The 21700-nt window shown below is 34.6% G+C and overlaps 2 protein-coding genes across 2 annotated transcripts in view; one reads left to right on the plus strand and one right to left on the minus strand.

Moving 5' to 3' along the window:
• Positions 1–2529, minus strand: part of lobo (coiled-coil domain-containing protein lost boys) — a 254168-nt gene extending 251639 nt beyond the window's left edge. Inside the window, exons 1-2 of the mRNA XM_089641313.1 lie at positions 2086–2529; positions 474–599 (exon numbers count right to left, since the gene is read on the minus strand). Coding sequence (XP_089497439.1) covers positions 474–599; positions 2086–2529 — 570 coding nt within the window. The remainder of the gene's footprint in view (positions 1–473; positions 600–2085) is intronic.
• A 1091-nt stretch (positions 2530–3620) lies between these two features.
• On the plus strand, positions 3621–20211 carry elm (calcineurin like EF-hand protein 1 elm). Its single transcript, XM_089640918.1, has 4 exons — positions 3621–3812; positions 12552–12815; positions 15730–15823; positions 18372–20211. Exons 1-4 carry the CDS (start codon positions 3746–3748, stop codon positions 18514–18516), a joined length of 570 nt encoding a protein of 189 aa, XP_089497044.1. The 5' UTR covers positions 3621–3745; the 3' UTR covers positions 18517–20211.
• The last annotated feature ends 1489 nt before the right edge of the window (positions 20212–21700 follow it).

Raw genomic sequence — 21700 nt, forward strand, 5'->3', positions numbered from 1 at the left:
TTGACATTCAAATTTTACAACACAAGTATTATTATGTAATTCTCAGTCCTTAATCTGTGCAACACAAAAACTTTTGTGAATTATTTTATAAGCCTTCGTAATCAGAATTGCATAACATTGTTTGCATTATCTGAACTCCTTGATGCTCTCAGTTCGTTTTAAAATACCAGATGCCAAATTATAAAGTGGATATTATTACCAACTAAGTTTTTTTATAGAGTTATTGTGATCTCATATTAGAAAAAAAAGAATTATAGAAGCTTATTTGTATCTGAATGACTCAAATCTATGGTACCTTATTATTTTTCTAATATAATATAAACTTCAAACGATCTGCTTTTGATTATTTAAACCTTATCACCTTTCAAACAGTTTGCTTGTAGAAAGACCAGCCGCTTTAAATTTGTTTCGTAAAATATTGACCTGAAAAATTAACCAAAGTACCAAATAGAAATGGAACTAAAAAGACTCACCAGCAACATGGGTTTTCTAAGGGGCTCGTAATCCAAATAATCGGAGACAAACGAGGCGCAGCCTTCCCACGTGTGCATCTCCGGGAAGAGTAACCAGGTGGGGCGGATGGTGGTGCACACCATTTTCTAAAATAAATAATTGACTATTTTATTGTAATATTTAAATTTCCAGAAAAACTACAATCACTAAATACAACTCCATTATTACTCCACATTTTAACTACTGCTCAGCAATGCTTTTCTTGTGTTTCAATAGAAAACAATATAAGTTACAAATTCTCCAAAAGAGAATACATAATACTTAAACGAACTAAATTTTTAAAAGTAACTAAAATGTTAAAGGAACTAAATTAAACTAAACCTTGGATGTGATGATATTTATACATAAAATAATAAAGATAGAATAGGTGAGAGTAAATCTGGATTGGTTCCATTATATTTTGAATTCAGACCGATTCAAGCTCCTTCGGAATCAGATTCATCGGATTCGTTCCAACCGGAACGACACGCTTCTAGAAAACAGTATACCATACAAAGGAATGGAATTTTATAATGCACTGCCGGAAACTATACAGGCTGCACCAATCAATAGAATTAAAGCTAGATTGTAGGAGCCATATTAATCAAAAGAAAATGTATCTATAGTGTAAAATGTAACTTATAATATAATAATCAGTCATTTGTGAACTTGTGTGTAAAAACAGATAAAATTAAATTAATAAATAAGCTTAGCTGAAAATAGATTATACTAAAACGAAACATGAACTCTTAATTCAGCATGAGACCATCATAATATTCTTTACAAAGACTGCGATGGGCTGGTCACGCTGAAAGGATGCCAGATGACGTGACAGTAAGAGTTATACCAAGTAGGTATCCCAGTGGAAACTAGCAGTGCCCAGAGCAGACCGATGAAGTGGTGGATTGACTGTGTGAAAGATGACTGTAGTAGCGATGCCGCACAATTGAGATTTTTATGAGACTTATTCTTATGACTCCCGGCTCAATTGAACGGTAACATATTAAAGAAAAATAGCACCATCAAAACTATCCAAGAATTAATTGTTATTACATATTCATAGACGTAAACGGCTTCTGACAGACTGACATCTGGACTTAATTTACCATAATTTACATAATTATTGGCATAATTTACCTACGCCTACAAACTTCCTAACATCTTATTTTTCTTGTGGTACGAGATGGCGTACAAGTATCAGGATGTACGATCATTCATGCGCTGGGGAGCTGGGAGCCGTAATGGGGGAGGCGGATCGGGCGAGTCGTAATAGACGAGCCCACTATGCTCATTGCTCATACGCTCTGAGCTTACGGCTAGCGTTCAATTGAGCCGTTGTTCAATTGAGTCGACTCTTTGAGTCTTACAAAAATCTTGAGCTGGTACCGTGACTAATGACCCATCGCTAGACTGGAGATGGATGGGAAGGACTGAGGACTGGAGGCGAATGGCAAGGGACTGCAGCCAGTGGAGGTCATTTTTGGAGGATAATTATTATCAATTGTCCTAAATCAAATAGAACCCACCTTCCTAAATCATGAACCTACAATGATTATTGCAAGAACCTGCTTAAATGTTAACAATGTGAATTACCTGCAAACCACAATCATTTGGTGCCTCAAATACAAGAGGTCTTCGCGTAGGATATTTCCATATGTACTGCTGCCTGAAATTTTCTGCGAAAGCCAACAATATCCTTTCCTTATCATTATTTTTGTAATAAGACTCCGGTAGACAGGTTCTGTTCTCAAAATGTGGGTCAGTTATAACTGGCCAGCACAATGGTATTATTCCAAGTTCGTAAATAACATTTTTTAACGTTTCCACGTTCAAGGGTTCAGCATTTTCCCTCTGGCCGTAAATGTGCGGCTTTAGAAAGAATTTTTTTAAGTGGGCAATGTCTTCTATTGGACGATCATCAGTATTGAAGGAAAGTAAATCAACTACACTGTGATTTGTTTTGAAAAGATCATGGTCTTCCGGGACTTCTGATTCTTCATGGGTCTCATGGGTTTCAGTTATATTTGCAAGAGACATGTTTTATAAAATACAAAAAATGTTTAAAGTTTAAAAAAAAACTAAACCACAAAAAAAACATCTAGGTACTGTCAAAAATACAAGGTTCTTCACCTATTATGAGGATTGTTATTTACAAATCCCTAGCAACGTGTTTGAGACTGACTATAGATCAATAAAGACAAACTAAATAACAGTAAATCTACTAGGTAGGTGCAGGAAATTTATTTGAAAGAGAGCATATTTAATGTATTTGTATTTGCACACCGATCAGGGCCGGCCCTGTGCAGGTGCAGTTGGAGCAGTCGTAGGTAGTAGGTACTGTAACTAATGTAACTGTTGTTACAAGTGTGAAAATGAAGTCTTATTTTCGCAACACAGAAATAGAGATGGTTAATCTGAAACTAAAATGAATTTCCCACTGCGGTTTCAGTTTTCAGTTACCGGAGTTATATGCACATGCCTTATTATGATTCTTTTGGATACTGGGAAGAGGAGGTGTTGAAAATAAATAATAATTAAATGATTTTTGTTTAATTTTAGTGCATTTTTTACTGTTAAGTTACATAATATATTATGAAGGTTACATTTATATTTCGTTCCCAGTGTTTGCACGTAAGTGAGAACATCTTAATAATAATAAGGAAAAACAATGTAAATACATAATAAGGGAAAACAATGTAAGTACATAATAAGGAAAAACAATGTAAATACATAATAAGAGAGGATTGAAAAGAATTCATAAATCAAATATTACAAAGAACGGAAAATAGCAGAAGTTAATAAAACCAAAAACTGTTGTCCACTGTTAGGTCCACCATGTTAAGTTTCAAGAGGATCTGTAAAGAAACGAAGAGGATGATATAGAAGATGATGATTTCTCATTATTAAAAAAAAAAAACAAAATATTTTTTGAACGCAATAGTTAGTAGTTTTGTAAATGTCAATTATCCTTTTTGTGTGGGTATCTTACAATGATAATAAAATTGCTCGTTCTATCGTATGTGGAACCTTTCAGGTTTTAGATGTTCTTAGCGGTAAATACCAAAATGAAAAAGAAGGCTAAATGAAATTTTTAAACTGGCAGCACTTTAATAAATTTGACAGTGACAGTTGGTGACAGTTCACTGCGACGTTTGACAGAACTCGACAGAACTCAACAGAAGTCAATCTCGTGACTTTGATAGTTGTGTTTATTGTTCTTCGTTTTCTCCTCTTATAAAGAAAACCTTGCAGAATGGGGAATAAGTCATCTCTACTTCTTCGCGAGGAAGAAATTGCACAGATTCAGGATGAAACTGGCTGTAAGTATTATTATCTTATCTTTTGAAATGGAGGGATTAGACCTTGATCTCATAGTACCTTAAAGGCGGCTTTCATTAATGGCTTGAATTGACCTCTATAAGACAGTTTGACTTACTTCACTAGTTTACATTCCACTGCAAATGTTAAATAGAAATTGTCTATACGCACTTTAAATTCCATTTAATATGTCATCTAGTAATGTATCATTGATTTAAAAAATATTTTACAACAGTGTTCTGTGTTGTATTTCAATTATTTATTTTTTTAATTTTTTCACTGAGTACGGTATTTAATAATATTAGTGATACTACTTATCTAAAATAGAAAATATACTAATAGTTCTGTAAACATTAGACCTCGCTTCCAAAAAATTACATTTCTAATTTTCTCTTATTTAATAAATCAAAACCAAAATTTCCTCTGAAATCACAAAATTTGTAAGTAGATACTTACATACCTACCCGAAACTGAATTTTGGCTTCTGTTCTAGTTTCAGCCAACTCAAATTTTTTGAATTTCAAATAAGGAATTATACAATTTGTCCAAAGAGACGTCGCTAATCTCAAAGAAAATTCTTTTTTTAAATTTTCTTCGGGCAGGTGGGTACCATAATATTGATTATTCCGATACCTCAAGGTAAATTATTGCCACAGCAAAACTAATGAGTTTTTAAAACGATATTATGCACTTCCATGATAGTCAACTTCCTTCTTTTTACTTTTCAAAGAGATTATGTACACGAAAAACACCAACAACTTTCTTCATAGGTAGTCCCAATCATAAATAAACCACTCACTAGATCGATATCTTCGGGCTTTTTGTATGAAACAAATTGGTCCTAAAAAAGCATAGATATGCCAATATGTATATAGACAGTACAAATTTCATTTGTAGCCTACTTATTATACTATTCACCAATGATAAACTCTGAATGTTAATTCCATAGATTTTCAGAGTTTTTCGTTGGTGGATATATTTAGGTAATAATATGACTTCACAATATTCACGGTTCCAATTTTCGATTGGACCCCCCGCCCCAATCCTTCTTCTGTTTTTAAAACAAATGAACTCGACTTTGCACTACTTTCTCGCCATTGTTCCAAAATTCAAATACTTCTCCAGAAAGGTGATGGGTTTGGGAGAGGTAAGAACTAAGCATATTCTCATTTCAAAACCATACAGGTGGTATTATTATTGGTTGATAATTATTATTTTTAGACTGACCGAAATTTAGGGAGTGCGTAGTTCCAACGCTCCTTAGCGCTAGCCGCCACTAATCATATTGTATCTCTTCTATTTCTCTGTAGCAAATTATTTTTTTGGTGTCGTACTGATCTTATTAAATAATATAAATTTTTCTTTTACACCGGTGAGCAAATTTGGATCTACGATGTTTTCCTATTTTAACAGTAACATTTTCACTTCCCGCAACTTCTGAAAATTTTAACTTTGGTTTAAAGTTGTTTTCTAGCTTTTGCACCGTCGATATAATCTTTTACAAAAATTATGTAACTATGATTATTATTAAATTGTCTTCCTGCTTTTTCTAATTTTTAAATTTAATTAAATAAAATAGTTTAATGTGTATTACAGATTTATTAATCCTATACATATACACATGTTACAATTGTTATATGTTCGTTCTAGTCTATTTACAAAATGGAAGAGTTTGGTGATATCATTCAGTCCCTGATTAAAACGGTCGATGTTTTGAGTGGCAAAATCGAGGGTTTCGGTAGCGAACTGACCACGATTCGTTCAATTTTAAGTGACAGTAGTGCTAAAATTGTGTGCCCTTCATGCAAGTACTCGTACAACATAACTGCAGGTACTCCCCAGGTACTAGCGCCGGCGCCAGACTTAAATGTGTGTGTGCGCTCAGCGTACGGCGATATCACTAAGCAGCTGTCTGGGACACCTCCACCGCCCGGGCCCCCCGGCCCCGCCCCCGCTCCTGCTATTACCTTAGCCGCTCTAGCCGGCCAGACTCACCTTCCCGTTAGCGGCGTCCAGCCGCTCACTACCCGCAAAATGACCACAAGATCCACTGCTAAAAAAGGAAAACCGGAGGAAGATCTACATTCCGCTTCCACATCTGCTGCAGCGGCGTCTTCTCCTCCACAACCACAGAGTACAATACAGCCTGTTGTGCCCAAGCTGCCAACCCAGCCAATAACATCGTATAGCGATGCCCTCGTCAACGGTAGACGACGATCTCGGCCAATCTGTAAAGGGACAGGGTCTATCGACGACAGCTTGGTCACTATTCCCAAAAACCTACATCTGCATGTATTCATGTTTCACCCGAATACCACAGAAGAAAATATATCTTCATTCTTAAAAAAGAAGAAGCCGGATTTAATTTACACTGTCGAAAAACTGGTTACGAGGCATGAACGTTATGCTGCCTTCAAAATAGGCATACCGGAAAATTACTTCCACTTTTTCCTGGACCCCACGATCTGGCCTGAAAACGTGGCCTTCAACGAATGGTCATTTCGGAGACCACGACCCCAAACTAGGACGGTCGATACGACGTCCGAAAAAGATAGACATTAGTGGAGTATACCAGAACGTTCGAAGTCTGAATAATAAAATTATCGACTTCATGACAAACGTAATGTGCCAGAAACCACTTCTGATTGCTCTTACCGAAACTTGGATAACTTCAAGCACCTTTTCGTCGGAGCTATTCGAAAACCTATACCACGTCTACAGGAAGGATAGAGGCAGTCGCGGAGGAGGGACTCTCCTAGCCCTCCGAGCTGACAGCCACTCACACGCGGAAAGAATGGACTGCATAGAAACCCAAGGTGAAGACTTGTGGGTGAAAGTATCGCATAGAAATGTCATCATTTATATATGTGTTGTATATTTTCCTCCAAATACAACATCTGAACAGTATCAATTATTTTACGACAAAACTATAAGTGAAAGTGTAAAGTTACAATCAAAAAATATTATTATTTTCGGTGATTTTAACTTTCCCTCAGGGAAAAACCCAATTGACGTTTTCGATTACTTTTGTTCTTTTTATAATTTAACACAATTCAACACTGTTTATAACATAAATGCACACATGTTAGACCTAGTATTAAGTAATGTAAATTCTAAAAATGCTGTTATCTGCCGCCATGACTCCCCATTAGTCAGAGAGGATATTCATCACCCTTCACTTTCATTCACATTCGATTACACAACTCAATCACATATACAAACAGACACATTGCCTCCAGACATAAACATGGGTTGGATTTTCCACGAAAGCTCAGATAACACACTTAAGAATGCCTTAGAACAACATCACTGGAATCATTACGATTGCCTTGACGTAAATCTAGCTGTCGAAATGTTTTATGAACAGCTCAATAATATTTTCAACATTTGTTTTAAGAAAAGATCTACACGTATGCTCAAAGATGTTAGACAATATCCGAAATGGTTTAATGGGGAAATCATTCACCTCATACGAGAAAAAACTAAAATGCACTATCTTTGGAAAAAAACAAAATCCGAACATGCCTTAGCTAACTTTAAAACTTTGCGAAAATCAATCAAACGGTTAATTGGTCAGGCCTACACTGACTTTACACGTGAGGCCGAGAACAGTATAATAACAGACCCAACTCGATTTTGGTCTTACACTAACGATAAACGCCGCGGCTGTGACAAACTTAACCACATGGACTACAAAGACAATAAATATGATGGATCGTCTGAGATCGCCGCAGGTTTCGCACACTATTTTCAATCAGTATTTAGCGACAATATCCCCAAACTTGACATATCCTCTATAGCTTCATCGTCATTTAACTCTTTACCTGTACAAATTCATGAAATTAACGATGACGATATTATTACAGCTTTCCATAAGCTAAAACCTAAATACTCCGTCGGCCCAGATTGTATTCCACCTATAATCCTCAAAAGATATGCGAGTTATTTTGTTCAACCTCTAAAACATATTTTTAACCTATCACTTCGCAAAAATATCTTTCCGGAAATGTGGAAACTAACGAAAGTAACGCCTATACATAAAAAAGGAAAAAAGTCAGAAATAGATAATTACAGACCTGTAGCTGTGTTGTCAGCACCCGCAAAACTTTTAGAAACCATAATTTATTCACAGATATATAACCAAACAAAACACGCACTCACCGAAAATCAGCACGGATTTAGTCCCACACTGTCACCTTCAACGAATCTTATGAATCTCATTACCTATATTAATAATTCATTTGAAAATTTTGTACCTGTTGATGTGATTTATACAGACTTCGAGAAAGCATTTGATAAAGTCGACCATGATATTTTATTAGAAAAATTAAGTGACATCGGATTCTCTCAGAATTTCCTCGCTTTTGTGGCTAGCTACTTACGCAATCGTCGTCAGTATGTCAGTTACGGACACCATATCTCTCACGAATACAAAACTAACTCCGGGATTCCCCAGGGATCGAATCTAGGACCCCTTCTCTTTCTCTTATTCATCAATGACATTGGCAACACTATAAACCACTCAAAATATCTCCTTTTTGCTGACGATATAAAACTTTTCAAAGCAATCAAAAGTTACATCGATTCCATTCTTCTGCAGAACGATCTTGATTCTCTTGTCAAATGGTCGGAACTGAACAACTTACCCTTCAGTATTCAGAAATGCAGTGTCGTTACATTTACAAGGTCCAAAGATACATTCCTGTTCCCCTACCACATTAATAAACATGAATTAACACGTAAAAATGAGATTCGAGACCTTGGCGTAATTTTTGAAGCAAATCTCTCTTTCAAATCCCATATATCTGATATTGTCTCCCGTGCCAACAAAATGCTTGGATTTGTTCTTCGTAATTCAAGATCATTTACCAACGGAATCGCAATCCGAAGAACGTATGAAGCACTTGTTCGCAGTATCTTGGAATATAGCTCCATTATTTGGGCCCCTTCTGAGCAAAACCATATTCTCGAAATAGAAAAAGTACAAAAGAGATTCATGCGTTACCTATATATGAGGGAATATATGTACTACCCTTTCCTGTATCCATCCTTATTCTTAGCAGGAATGCTCGATCTTAATACATTAGAAGCCCGCCGAAAAATATTTTTAGGAAAACATTTTTTTAAGATAATCTCTGGAACTATACATAATCCACCTATTTTGAAAGAGATTAACTTATATGTCCCAGACAAGTATACTCGTGGAAGGTCCCATACCCTTTTTTATGCTCCAAAAGCGAGGACTTCTGCCTATCAGAACGCCCCAGTCAACAGAGCGACTGAACTGCTCAACGAGTCTGCATTGACCATCGACATTTTTAACGTAACCTACAGGCAGTTTAACAATTATTTATTTATTTATTTATTGTAAGAAACAAACAGCATTTTTTTACAAGATTAGTTATACAAGAGGTTACATATGAGGTAAGCCAAAATAGTTTCTTATGCTAATGTTGGTTAATGTGATATAATACAAGATTGTAATTGGTTATAACCATTAACTGAAAATGAAAATGAAATTAACAAAAAAAATAAAAAAAAATAAAAATCATTTAAATATATTAGAAGGAAGAAGGAATAGGAAAGGGCAAGAGGCAGAGGAAGATGGGATGGGGACAGGAGACGCTCATGTTGTACCTTTTATATAACTGTACATTGATTTAATTAATATTTGTGGTCGTGCGCTTGACTTCGTTTCGGTATTTCACAAGAGTATTATTAAGAATATCGATATTATTAAATTGCGTGTTATATTGCGCGCATATACGGGGGATTGGAGAATTTTTTCTAAGGTTGGTTCTGCACGCGGGCAAATGAAAAAAATGGTTTTGTCTGGTTGGCCTTGTAGGTATGTGAATTCTTAAATAATTTACGAGTTCAGGAGAGTCCAGGCCGTTATTCAGAATTTTGTATAAAAATATTTGATCAGATATTAATCTACGTGTTTGAAGTGGAGTAAAGTTGTGAAATTTTAAGGATTCGGTGTTATTTGCAAAGAGTAAATTAAATTTATAATTTATGTGTTTAAAAAATTTGTTTTGCACACTTTCGATTCTGTCAATATGGCATTGGTAGAACGGTGCCCAAATTAGTGTGCAGTATTCTAAGTGGGGGCGGATATACGTGGTGTAAAGGGAATACATGGTTTTAATATTGCGAAAAGGTTTAGATATACGAATTATAAATCCCAACATTTTATTGGCTTTGTTGATTACTTCGTTAATGTGTTTGATAAAATTTAGTTTTACATCCAGTACTACCCCAAGGTCACGGATTGATTCTATTTCATTGATATGTGTATCATGAAAGTTATAATTAAAATAAATTTTATTTTTGTTGCGCGTAAAAGATAATTTGTTGCACTTAGAAATGTTTATGATTAATTTGTTTAATTTACAGTATGCAAAAAGACGATTTAGGTCTTCTTGAAGTTTTATGCAGTCATTGATAGATTTGATTACTAAGTATATTTTTTTGTCATCTGCATATGCAAGGTAGTTAGCATGTAAAAAACATTTATAAATATCAAATATATATACATTAAACAGTAATGGTCCCAGATGGGAACCCTGCGGTACGCCAGAGGGCACAGTTAAGAAACTAGACTTAGTTCCCTCAACTGATACGCACTGTAGTCTTTTCTGCAGATATGAAGTTAGCCATCTAAGTAAGTCGCCATGGATTCCTAATTGGTGTAATTTTTTAATGAGGATAGAGTGGTTAACTTTATCGAAAGCTTTCGAGTAATCTGTGTAGATAACATCTACTTGGTGTCCATTATCCATATTGCTTGTTAAGTATTCAGTAAAGTTGACTAAGTTTGTTATTACTGACCTTTTTTGTAAAAAACCATGTTGTTGATTTTGTATGCTGCGGACAATAGTTATATAAATTTGATCGTACACAATACGCTCAAAGAGTTTACTAAATACTGTGAGTATTGAGATTGGGCGATAGTTTGCAATGTTACTTTTTGAACCAGTTTTATGGATGGGGATTATAATGGCTTCTTTGAATTTTGTAGGAAATATTCCTTTTTTTAAAGACATGTTAAATAAGTTAGTTAAAGGAAATGCAAGATTTTTGGCACATTTTGAGATAAAAAAATGGCGAGAAACCATCAGTACCCGCACCCTTTGTAACATCCAATTCATTCAAGTATTTATTGACCAATGAGTTGCTTATTTGTACGTCCCCGATCGGGTTATTATTATTAACGCAGGTAGAATTATCTATATTACTGGGATCATCCGTGCCCTCATCGCTTACGTAAGTAGATTGGAAGTGTTTACAGAACAGTTGGCACACTTGATGAGCACCGGTGCCTGACTCGTCTTTTAGGTTCATGATTTGTGGTATGCCATTTGTCCTATTTTTGTTCTTAGCGTAATTCCAGAGACTTTTATTGTTAGTTGGAATACTAGACTCAACTGAATTTATATATTGGGTGTAACAATGTTTCTGTAAGTGTTTTTGTTGTATTCGTTTGATAGAGAACTCTATGTAATCAACTGGATTATTATTTGATTTCCATTTTTTGTGTAGTCTTTGTTTCTCATTTATGATTTTGATTAGGGGAGGTGAGTACCAGTTGGGAAATTTTTTCTTTTTGATGAAACGTTTGGGGACAAACTGGTTAATGGTGTTATTTAAAATGTCATAAAAAGTATAAATTGCTTCGTCAACGTCAGCATTATCGTGAGTAAAAGACCAGTCTGTTTTAGACAGGTGTTGGTTTATTAAATCATAATCAGCTTTATCATACCGACAAATTTCTTTTGGTGGAGCATTGATAGTTGGAAGTGTGTCTAATTGTAGTATGATTTTGAGCGATGGATGGTGTAAATCCTCTTTGACAAGAGGGTTGTATGCTTGAGATACAAGGCATTCCTCATTACAGATAACTAAATCTAGTATACGTTTATTGGCATTTTTGATGGAATTGTATTGGTTCAGTTCAGAGTAATGGATTGTGTCAGTAAGTAAGGAAGTAATTGAATTTAAATTTTCAGGTGTTAAGTGTGAATTATTATCTTGTGGTTTCCATGTTATGGTGGGCATATTAAAGTCTCCAATTACGAAAATAATATCATCTGGATTATCTTATCCAGATCATTATCTTTTGACGTATGTCACAAAGTAGTGAAACTGACCTTTTTATGTGTTTTGCTATACTTTTTGTCTAATTTGTAATCTTCTCCATAATGTATTGGTGAATAACCGTTTTACGGAGAACATGAAAAATAAATAAATAAATAAATAACTTAAAATTAGATATTATGTGTATGAAATAAAAATATATTTTACAGTTCTTGCGTGACATGAAACCTTCAACGCCAATATTGAAAATATAAAGAGACCTAGAGATATCATTTAGCGACACCATACCTCTTGTCATGCTAAGCTTTTATCACCATTACGGCGCTACATTCCAGGCTGGGATTTAGCTTCTTCCTATACAAATGCTCTCCACTGTCTGCGGTTCCTCTACATTTTCCTTCAGCCTCCAGTCCTTTCCGTCCTGCTCCAGTAATCTTCCACACAGTCCATCCACCTCTTCCTAGGTCTGACTTTCGGCACTGCTCGCTTCCACTTGGGGCAATCTCCCATTTTTTCAACATATCCAATCCATCGCAGAATCTTACAATAGTCTCGTGCTTAATTAGATTTTCAAGTTAATTGTAAATTTTATTTCTCTGATTAATTTCCCATCTTTACTAATTTTTATAAAATGATTTCAGTCACCCCCAACCAGATAGAGCGGCTGTACTCGCGCTTCACGTCTCTGGACCGCGGCGATTGCGGCACTCTCTCCCGCGAGGACTTCTTGCGCATCCCGGAGCTGGCCATCAACCCGCTGGGGGACCGCATCGTACACGCCTTTTTCGCCGGCAGCCACGACGACCGCGTCAACTTCCTGCAGTTCATGCAGGTGTTGGCGCACTTCCGTCCCATCAAGAAGCATAAGGACAACAAGCTGAATAACCGCGAGGAGAAATTAAAGTGTAAGCTGACACAATGTATTTTTCCCTTCCCTACTCCCATTAGCCCTACAACACTCTGACAACTTCCTTTAACCTCACAATATTGCGAATGCCATAGAAACAGGGTAAATTAGCCCAAATGAATTAACTTTTTACTAGCGGCTGACGTAAACATATGTGGTTTGGAAAGTCAAGCCAACGGCGTGGCTGATGCTGACGTGATCGAACGCTCCCAAGATTTAAATCAAAATTTTCTTCTCGGGTTTAAATGTGGCTTATTCTTTCAAGAAGAATTATCTTAACTTCATCATTCAGATATATGAAAAAACAAAGTTCCCAATTCTCAGCCGCTGGAAGATTGGGTAGATTTCTATTACATATTTTACATGAAATAACAGTTTTCAATGAACAATTTCGTGCATTATTATTCTTTCCTAATGTAACCTGGTGCTTGTGCTTACGAAAGTAGTGCTCGTTAACATTTAAAAAAAAACTGTGCAATGAAAATAAATATAAAAAACATAAACTGAGTATAATTTACATCAACATGTAAATAAGTGTAGTAACGCACAGTGGCGGCTCGTGACGTTTGAGTGTGATAGGATGCTACGTTTGACAAATTCGACATTATTGATATTGTTTAGTCCAAAATGATTTTTTTTTTTTGAAAATTATTTTTTTTGTATGAAGATTTTCAGAAAATTTCGGTTTGGCCGTGCGCCGCAAATCTCGGTACATAAAACTGAATTTTCGAAAATAAAAATCATTTTAAATGTGACAACATCAATAACGCCATTTTTGTAATATTAGCACTCTAATACACCCAAAAGCCACAAGCTACTGGTAACGAAGTATGTAAATAAAATAGTGTTTTATAGGTCATTACAAAATTTTTTTCAAAATAAAATTACTCTTTTTTATATATGCAAGCTAAAACTCACATTTTAACATTAAACAGTGTATATTTGAACATAAAATTGTACATAAACAGATAAATATATATTTGGTCGATAAGTACATCTCTCTCGCTTTAATTTTGTTTATTTAATTTTATATTTTGTCTGTATCATAAATTATGGTTATAATTTTAGTATGGGATGGTTCCAAATAATCTACACTTATTATTTGTTTATTTATATGCCTAAAAAGGCTTTTACATAAAAGTGAAATATGATGCAGTATATATAGGAGAATATCTGTATTATATAGGAAATTCCAACAGTACATAAATGTAATCCATTATAAAGTAGGTACAGAATAGATCTATGAATACACAAATGTAAAATTCAATTCAATTCAATTCAATTTGTTTATTCCTTTAAAAACATTACAAAATTACATTTTATTTCGTTTTTAAGTACATTTGTAAAATGGTATTACATAATAGTTAGCGGTGTATAAACTATACCAGCATCAATAGAGCTTGATTTTTAAAGGCAGCTTCACCGATGCTAAATATGTCGATATCCGAATTAATTCTGTTCAACAGCAAGACTGCTCTCCCCACGGGCATGACCATTGGCAAGTTAGTCCTGCAGGCCGGGAGATAAAACAGTCTATGCTGTCGGTGACGGAGATAACCATCAGGAACATAGAGACTAATACTCTCCATGATAGTCGGATTTTCAAACCATCCACGAATCAGTTTGAAGAAGTGTGATACAATATGCACATCTCTTCTGACCCGTAGATGGTTCATACCGAGCATGCCCAAGAGAAAGTCAGTAGGATAGAGCCACGGGTAGTAGCCATACTCCCTCAGGTAGAGGAATCTCAGAAATTTCTTCTGCACTCTCTCCAACATAAGGGAATACTTCACCTGATGTGGGCTCCAAACCACCGACCCACTCTCAAGCCTACTCCTAACCAGCGCAATGTATAGCACTTGGAGAACCCGGGTGTCTCTAAAATTCATCGCAGTGCGTAGGACGAAGCCCAGCATTTTCAGTGAAGCACTACACGTCATTTCGATATGAGTATGAAATGTCAGCCTACTATCAAACATGATGCCAAATTGTGATAACAAGTATAATTAGAATATATTAAAAAATAATTTAAAAAAAACTAAATATGAAAAAATGTTAGTAAAACGTAAGATAGGGTATTTATTATAGGGTACCTTTTAATTCTTCTCACAAGATTTTATATCTCATGATCTGTATTTACGGTTTTGCGGAGTGGCGACATGTTATTAATATTTTTATAGTAGATGGGTGTCATAAATTTAATAATTTCATTGTTTTATTTTCTTTTCCCTTCTTAAAAATAAAGAATTGCATATTATAACTACAATGTTTAAAAAATGATGCTGTGACGTTTGAGGTATATTTACCGCTGTATTATTAGATCAAGGCATTATAATGAGACCACAAAGTTTGTTTGAAGAATGATATAAGTGCACTATCAACATATTCAAAAGGAATAGATTACATTGTTTTATCAGATTCTTGCGAGCCGTTTCAGCATTGGTTTAGTCAAACCGGGCATAAGGTAAGGTCTATGCCCTGGTTTATGTCAAGCATTTCACCAATCCGACCTTACGCGGGGCGTAATATTTACACCCCATTTGAAAGTAAGGCGAAAAAATTCAGACTATTTATATGACCACCACTAAACGGGCATGTGCCTATCTTGGTGGTTTTAACACACCTAAAAACTGTAAAAACCAATAAAAACACTGAATAAAGAAAAAAAAAATGATGGAAATGGAGAGTGTCTGGTGGGCGGTGTGGATTTGATTTTTATACAAATCTACAGTTTTATTCTGAGACTGATGGAATTGTGCGCACTTGATCTTCAAAATAAGAAGAAGGTCACTGTCTATATTTTATTTCAAAAAACTTTTTTCAGCTAGTTATTTCATAAAAATTTTGTGTCTCCTCATATTTTAAGGATTTTCTTATTGTGTTTGACAGTAACATAATTTCTATTTCAGTTGCATTCAAGATGTACGACCTTGATAATGATGATATGATTTCAAGAGATGAACTTTTGGCTATCCTTCACATGATGGTGGGAGCCAACATCAGGTAAATACAATTATTATATCAATAATGAATATCAAGCCTAAATTAAAATTATTAAAACCGCTTCTGTGGGGACATGATGCGGCATTGGCCAACGGTCTATACATGTGTGTTTTCCAACTTTTGGTGGTGATGTCTCGTTACAGTTTGTAGCAATTAATCTTACCAGTATTAAATACTTCCCTAAAAGGAACTCGAGGATACATGTGGGTAGATTAAATGCTTGCACCAGCAATAAAAAACTCTTATAACAAATATAACATTTATTATATAAAATGCGGTTACTAAACACATAGCTTGAGGAAGTTAATAAATGAAGCAAGAGACTCAATATAAAAGGTTATATCTCAAGGCGTGTCGAGATAGAAAATTTCGATAGTTAAAAATGCAAGTCATGTCAGTTGAAAATTACGAAAGAATAAATGATGCTATAAAGAAATAAATGGGCGCCAGCTCAGAATTAGATAATTATGAACAAATTTATATATTATCAGAGTAATCCCTAAGAAATTAAAGTATTAAATATCAATCTCAATTTTAGAGGGCCTCTTACGTATATTCAGGGTCCGCCAAAATCGGCAAGTCTTTCAGAACGTTCCGTGCCACCGAGACTCGAGCCACAACTGACAGAACCAAATCCAAATGCTGCGCCGCGTCCTTTAGAGTAGTTCGCAAAAACAAGACGGCAACTTGAGAATGCTGACTGTCGGTACGGTAGGTACTTAACAAGCGAGACTGCTACAAGTTTTGTAATATTGATCACATCGAGGTGGAGAAGTCTTATACAATTTCATCTTCAAATATTTGACATGCGTTGCATCGCCAAGAAAAGACCTAACCGCTCCCCGTACACATTGTTGTATTGCAGTTGGACCGTGTTGATAAAATTATATAGCAAATCTACAGTAAATATGGAATGCTTGAAAACACCGTCGAACGTTTTCCATATCAAGATAGTGGTCAAAAATAAGACATGCTCACGGTTAGATTCACATCACATATAACAGAAACACGGACGATGGGCCATTATTCGTATATTAGTATAAAACAGCATGCATAAAAGTGCTGCCAACATCATTCGCCCATACTGACGCACGCATAGCAACATCCCACCTTTGTTTCTACCTATCCACCAAACGCATAACTTTCAGTGGCCCGCTGCTTTGACGGTCCGTGCAGTTTGGTCTTAGCTCAGCGACAGCAGCATATCTCCCTTTTTTTTCTGTGATCTATGGTCTCGACGTAACCCTAGCTTAATTTTTTTTTATATTATAGAAACAAACAGTACATGAAAAAATTACAATATTTAGATACTTCATGTTGGATACCTATGATATGTTTCCTTGTAATGTCTGCTAAGTGGTATGTTTATTCCTTAATTACCAGGTGACGTGTGTAGTATATAGGTGTATGTGTGAGTGTTTGTGTGTGTGTGTGTCTATATGTATGCGCATTAAACAGTTTATATTATTGACATGATGCCATGTTTGAATTTGGGCAGTGAATCGGAAAAAATGTCAATGTTTGAGTTTAGACAAATATTATTTAGAGTATGAAGAGTTTGGTTACTTGGTGAATTAGATGCTATACATTAATTGTATCGCACATAATACTCTTCCGTTATTCTGACTCTTAATATGATACGACTCAAGTATTTGAATTTAATTTACTTGTCTTCCTTGCGCATTATTAACTTCTTCTGTATGGTATAAAACTTAGTCATATCTCCCTTTGTTTCTATTATCATACACATCCCTGATTTAAACATGGTTAGAAGTCAGATAGAAAATAATTCATTCATTTGGTCTCCTCATTTTAACTCCCATTGCTTATAAATTGAAAAAATTCAAAATAAATTTTTATTCTTTATTTTTCAAAATTAATATTCCTAAAAATGAAATCAATTATGTAAATTTACAAAGTAAACTTAATTTATCGAAATTATCTGAAAGGCGAAAAATATTTTATATCCTTTTACTGTATAAAATTGTTAATTCAAGATTTGACTGTTCTGACGCTATTAATTTGTTGTCATTACATGTACCTCCGAAGCATACTAGATGGAATATATTATTTCACTAACATACTAGATGGAATATATTATTTCACTAAAATACTAGATGGAATATATTATTTCACTAAAATACTAGATGGAATATATTATTTCACTAACATACTAATACATAGACTGGGAAATGAACTAATAGATGTCGCTGATATTTTCGATTTAAATTTTGACACATTCAAAGCCAAATTATTTCAACACTTTTTAGTCAACGTAAATAACAAGTAATCATATTTTATGCGTAATCACAAAATAGTTTAATTTTTTGATTACTCGTATTTGATTAGTATGATAGTAACTTATATTGTAACAAGGATATTATATTTTATGCTTTATTTTTGAAATCTTTTTTGTTTATGTTATACTATTGTTTTCAAATTAATTTATAATCGTTATTAAAAGCCCAAAAGTTAATAAATAAATTATCTATGATTTACATGAACTCTATATATGGATTCTACACCTCTGTATTTTCATTTATTCCAGCGAGGAGCAACTGATCAGCATCGCGGAAAGAACCATCCTAGAAGCCGATACCAACAACGATCAGACAATCTCCTTCGAGGAGTTCTGCCGCGCGCTGGACCGGACCGACGTGGAGCAGAAGATGTCCATTCGCTTCCTCAACTGACGACTCGACCCTTGAATCACGGCTTATCTCAAAATGTTTCTGTTGATTCTCTTAGCTTTTATTGTTTATGCCTTCTACAATAGGGATGCGCACATTGTTTGATTTCCCGTACTAACTGAATTTCATTACATTTTGGAGTCTTTTACCAAATGCTTACGTTGGGGTGTTTTTAACAAAATTCAAATGTTACACTTTTTGACACCGATTCAGCAATTTTAACATTTTTCGATCAGCAGAAAAGCTCATCTATCATGTTGTTACGCTTGTCAGCTGATGGGAATGATGGGATGATTTGATGGGAATCTGAAATGTACAAAGAATCTGCGTTTAACAGACCTTTCAAATGTTGAAAAAACAAAATGGTGCTTATTAAATGACCGATTTGATGACAATGTTACATTTGTATTTCTATAAAACACCCCAACAAATGTAACTGGAAGGACTGCCACATAAATTAATTGTTCACTTGTTTTTATTAACGTGGTGGAGTAGCAATTGTTTATCTAACAAAGAGAGTAAAAAAATACCTGAATATCTTCTTATGTTATCTTAGTGTGTAGATTTATTTTATCCGGCTTTGTGGATTAATAAAATCCTTTGATCAACAATTTTTTGAGATTAATGATTGTAGCTTTCTTTGGTACTTGTTAGTTTCATGTTGACCTAACCTGGATCATGTCTTAACCTTTTCAAAACAATCTATCCTACCATGTTGCACGTTTTTATACAATTTTCGTATGTGTTTAGTGAAACTTCATGGATCTTATGTGTGACATCCAGTACGGGGGTAGCGGCCAATAGATCGCCAGCTCGTAGATCAAGTTGAAATGTAATGTTGTGCTAAGCAGTAAATTTTTAACAAAAGCTAGCGATTGGAGTTTCCACGTCGATAAGCAGTCAGCCAACACGATACAAAACTATCCTGCTTAAAAAAAAAAACAGCCTACATTGCATTATTCAGTCATAATTTAAAAGCAGCTTAAGTTTGGCGGTTATTGCTAGAAAGGTTAAAAATTTACATTCAATTATTTGCCATTTACGTGTTTATATTTTTATCACTTTAATAGTGGTGTAACTATTGGTTGGGTTTAATGTGAAATTTGTAGTAACACCACTATGATAATAAGTGACAATTTTGTGGTTACTTTATAAGTTTTTCAGTTTGCACACAATTCTTAATTAGTTTTTGGTTAGGGTATTAATGTTTGGTAGATAGGATAGGTTTGTCAATTTAACCTTAAGATAACAATATTGTCTTGTGGATTAGTTAACCATGTAGAGACATAAAACTGTGTGGAGAATTATAAAAAAACAACAATCTCATATTATAAAATGGCTAATGCATACTTTCCAACGACTGTTAATAGAAACATTTTGGTTTTGAAAAGTTGGTTTATTTTAACTTTCATTACACCTTTTCTTTTAAACTGAAGGGTCGAGATTCACCGCTTTGATAAGGCACTTTAAGTACGCTGCAGCTCTGGAAGAGTTCAATCAAAATGTGGCGAGCACCTTGAGGTGACAAAAATGTTGTCACTCGTACAAAGTTGAAAAAATTAGCCCGAAAAAATCTACTATTCGGCCTCTACGTGCCGAATTTACTTGCACGCTCATACCAAAGGGTTTAGTTGTTCTAATATACATATTGTATTATTTTTACGAACACTCACAAATACAAAATCCTTAACAATTTTATTTTTTTTTTATTACTTTTCCCAGAACAAAAAAACTATTTATTACGAATGACATGCCTATATTTTTCATCATTATTTATTAATAAATAAATACACACGCAAATAGGAAAAATGCACCTTTAGATGTGGATGGGCATGTGAGTAATGACGCTTCACGCTTTTAAGCGACAATGGCATTCAATAGGTTAAGTGAATTTTAATATCAAGGAAGTTCTTTTTAAGACAAATTTGTTTGTCTATATTGTAGGTGCGTTAAAAATTATGTTAACAATTTCTGATATTATTTACCCTAATGGTAGCACATAACTGTATTTTATGCTGGTAGAATGTTATGGAAAGACCTAAGAAAACATAATCCATAATGTATACAAAGAAGAGTGTCTGCGGGATTTTTTTTATACAAATCTACAGTTTTATTCCGAGAATGATTAAATTTCTATGTGAGATTTTTCTAAACGACCCCCTTCAACTTTTCCCACTCAAAGAAGTATAAAGCCCAGGCAACGTCGGGAATTTCAGGTAGTTTTAATTATAAACCTTACCAAATATTTAGACATAAACTATTACGTATATGTATTTATTGTTATGAAACATTTCTAATTATGAAACTTTATACATAATTCAAAAAGATAAAATATTCCAGTATTGCAATTACAATGTACGTACTTGTGTATATTAAATGGCATTTAACTTAAACATACCATTTTGTTGATCTTCAATAACTAATGAAGATTCTTTTTGGTTTCAGAAGTTCGTGTGTAACTGTTAACTATTGGAAATGAATGTACATTTTATTAATGCAGGAGTAAAGTTAAGGAACCCAACGAACTCAGAAAGTCCAGGTGAAATAGATACCTGGGCTTGTAGCGGGCGAACAATGGTGTCACATTAAACTAAATGTTTCAAGGCATAGTTTATAATCGTGAAAATTGTATGATATTGTTACAAATAATCAACAGAGTTAAATTAAAATATTGAGTAGAATTAATTTTCTTCTCTTCCATAGTAAATATTAATAATTACTAGCAGGTAGATGAATTTGCATGGAAAACTTCAACAGTTCTCTTTGAATATTAGAGATGGCAGCACTTCTGTTTGTAGCTAGCATGTGGAGCAAGCGTGTACGGTGACCTCAGCGTATAATATAATGGACGCTATCTGCATCTACTGTTGTGGGATTGAACCTGTAAAAAAAAAGGATCTAGCCAAGATCATTGGTTTTTATTATTGTAATAAGCTGATATAATTTATATCTTCCATACATACTTTTTGCCATTGAACACTGAATTTCAGATTTAAAACAAACACTTGAGAGCCGTTTTTTATGTGATATCACCCAAGAGTCCCGACTGCTCAGAGCCAGTGGGACTATAGCATTCCCAATTTGGCGAAGGTTATGAGGTTGAATGAAGTGGGATAGGGAAAGATGAAGGTGAAGTACTTGGCTAAACATCAGGTTGTGCAGTGGACCGCCAAGAACCAAGTTGAAA

The sequence above is a fragment of the Hesperophylax consimilis genome, chromosome 16 (assembly GCF_061612785.1).
Source record: "Hesperophylax consimilis isolate HC1 chromosome 16, BYU_Hcon_1.0, whole genome shotgun sequence".
In the NCBI taxonomy this organism is placed as follows: domain Eukaryota; kingdom Metazoa; phylum Arthropoda; class Insecta; order Trichoptera; family Limnephilidae; genus Hesperophylax; species Hesperophylax consimilis.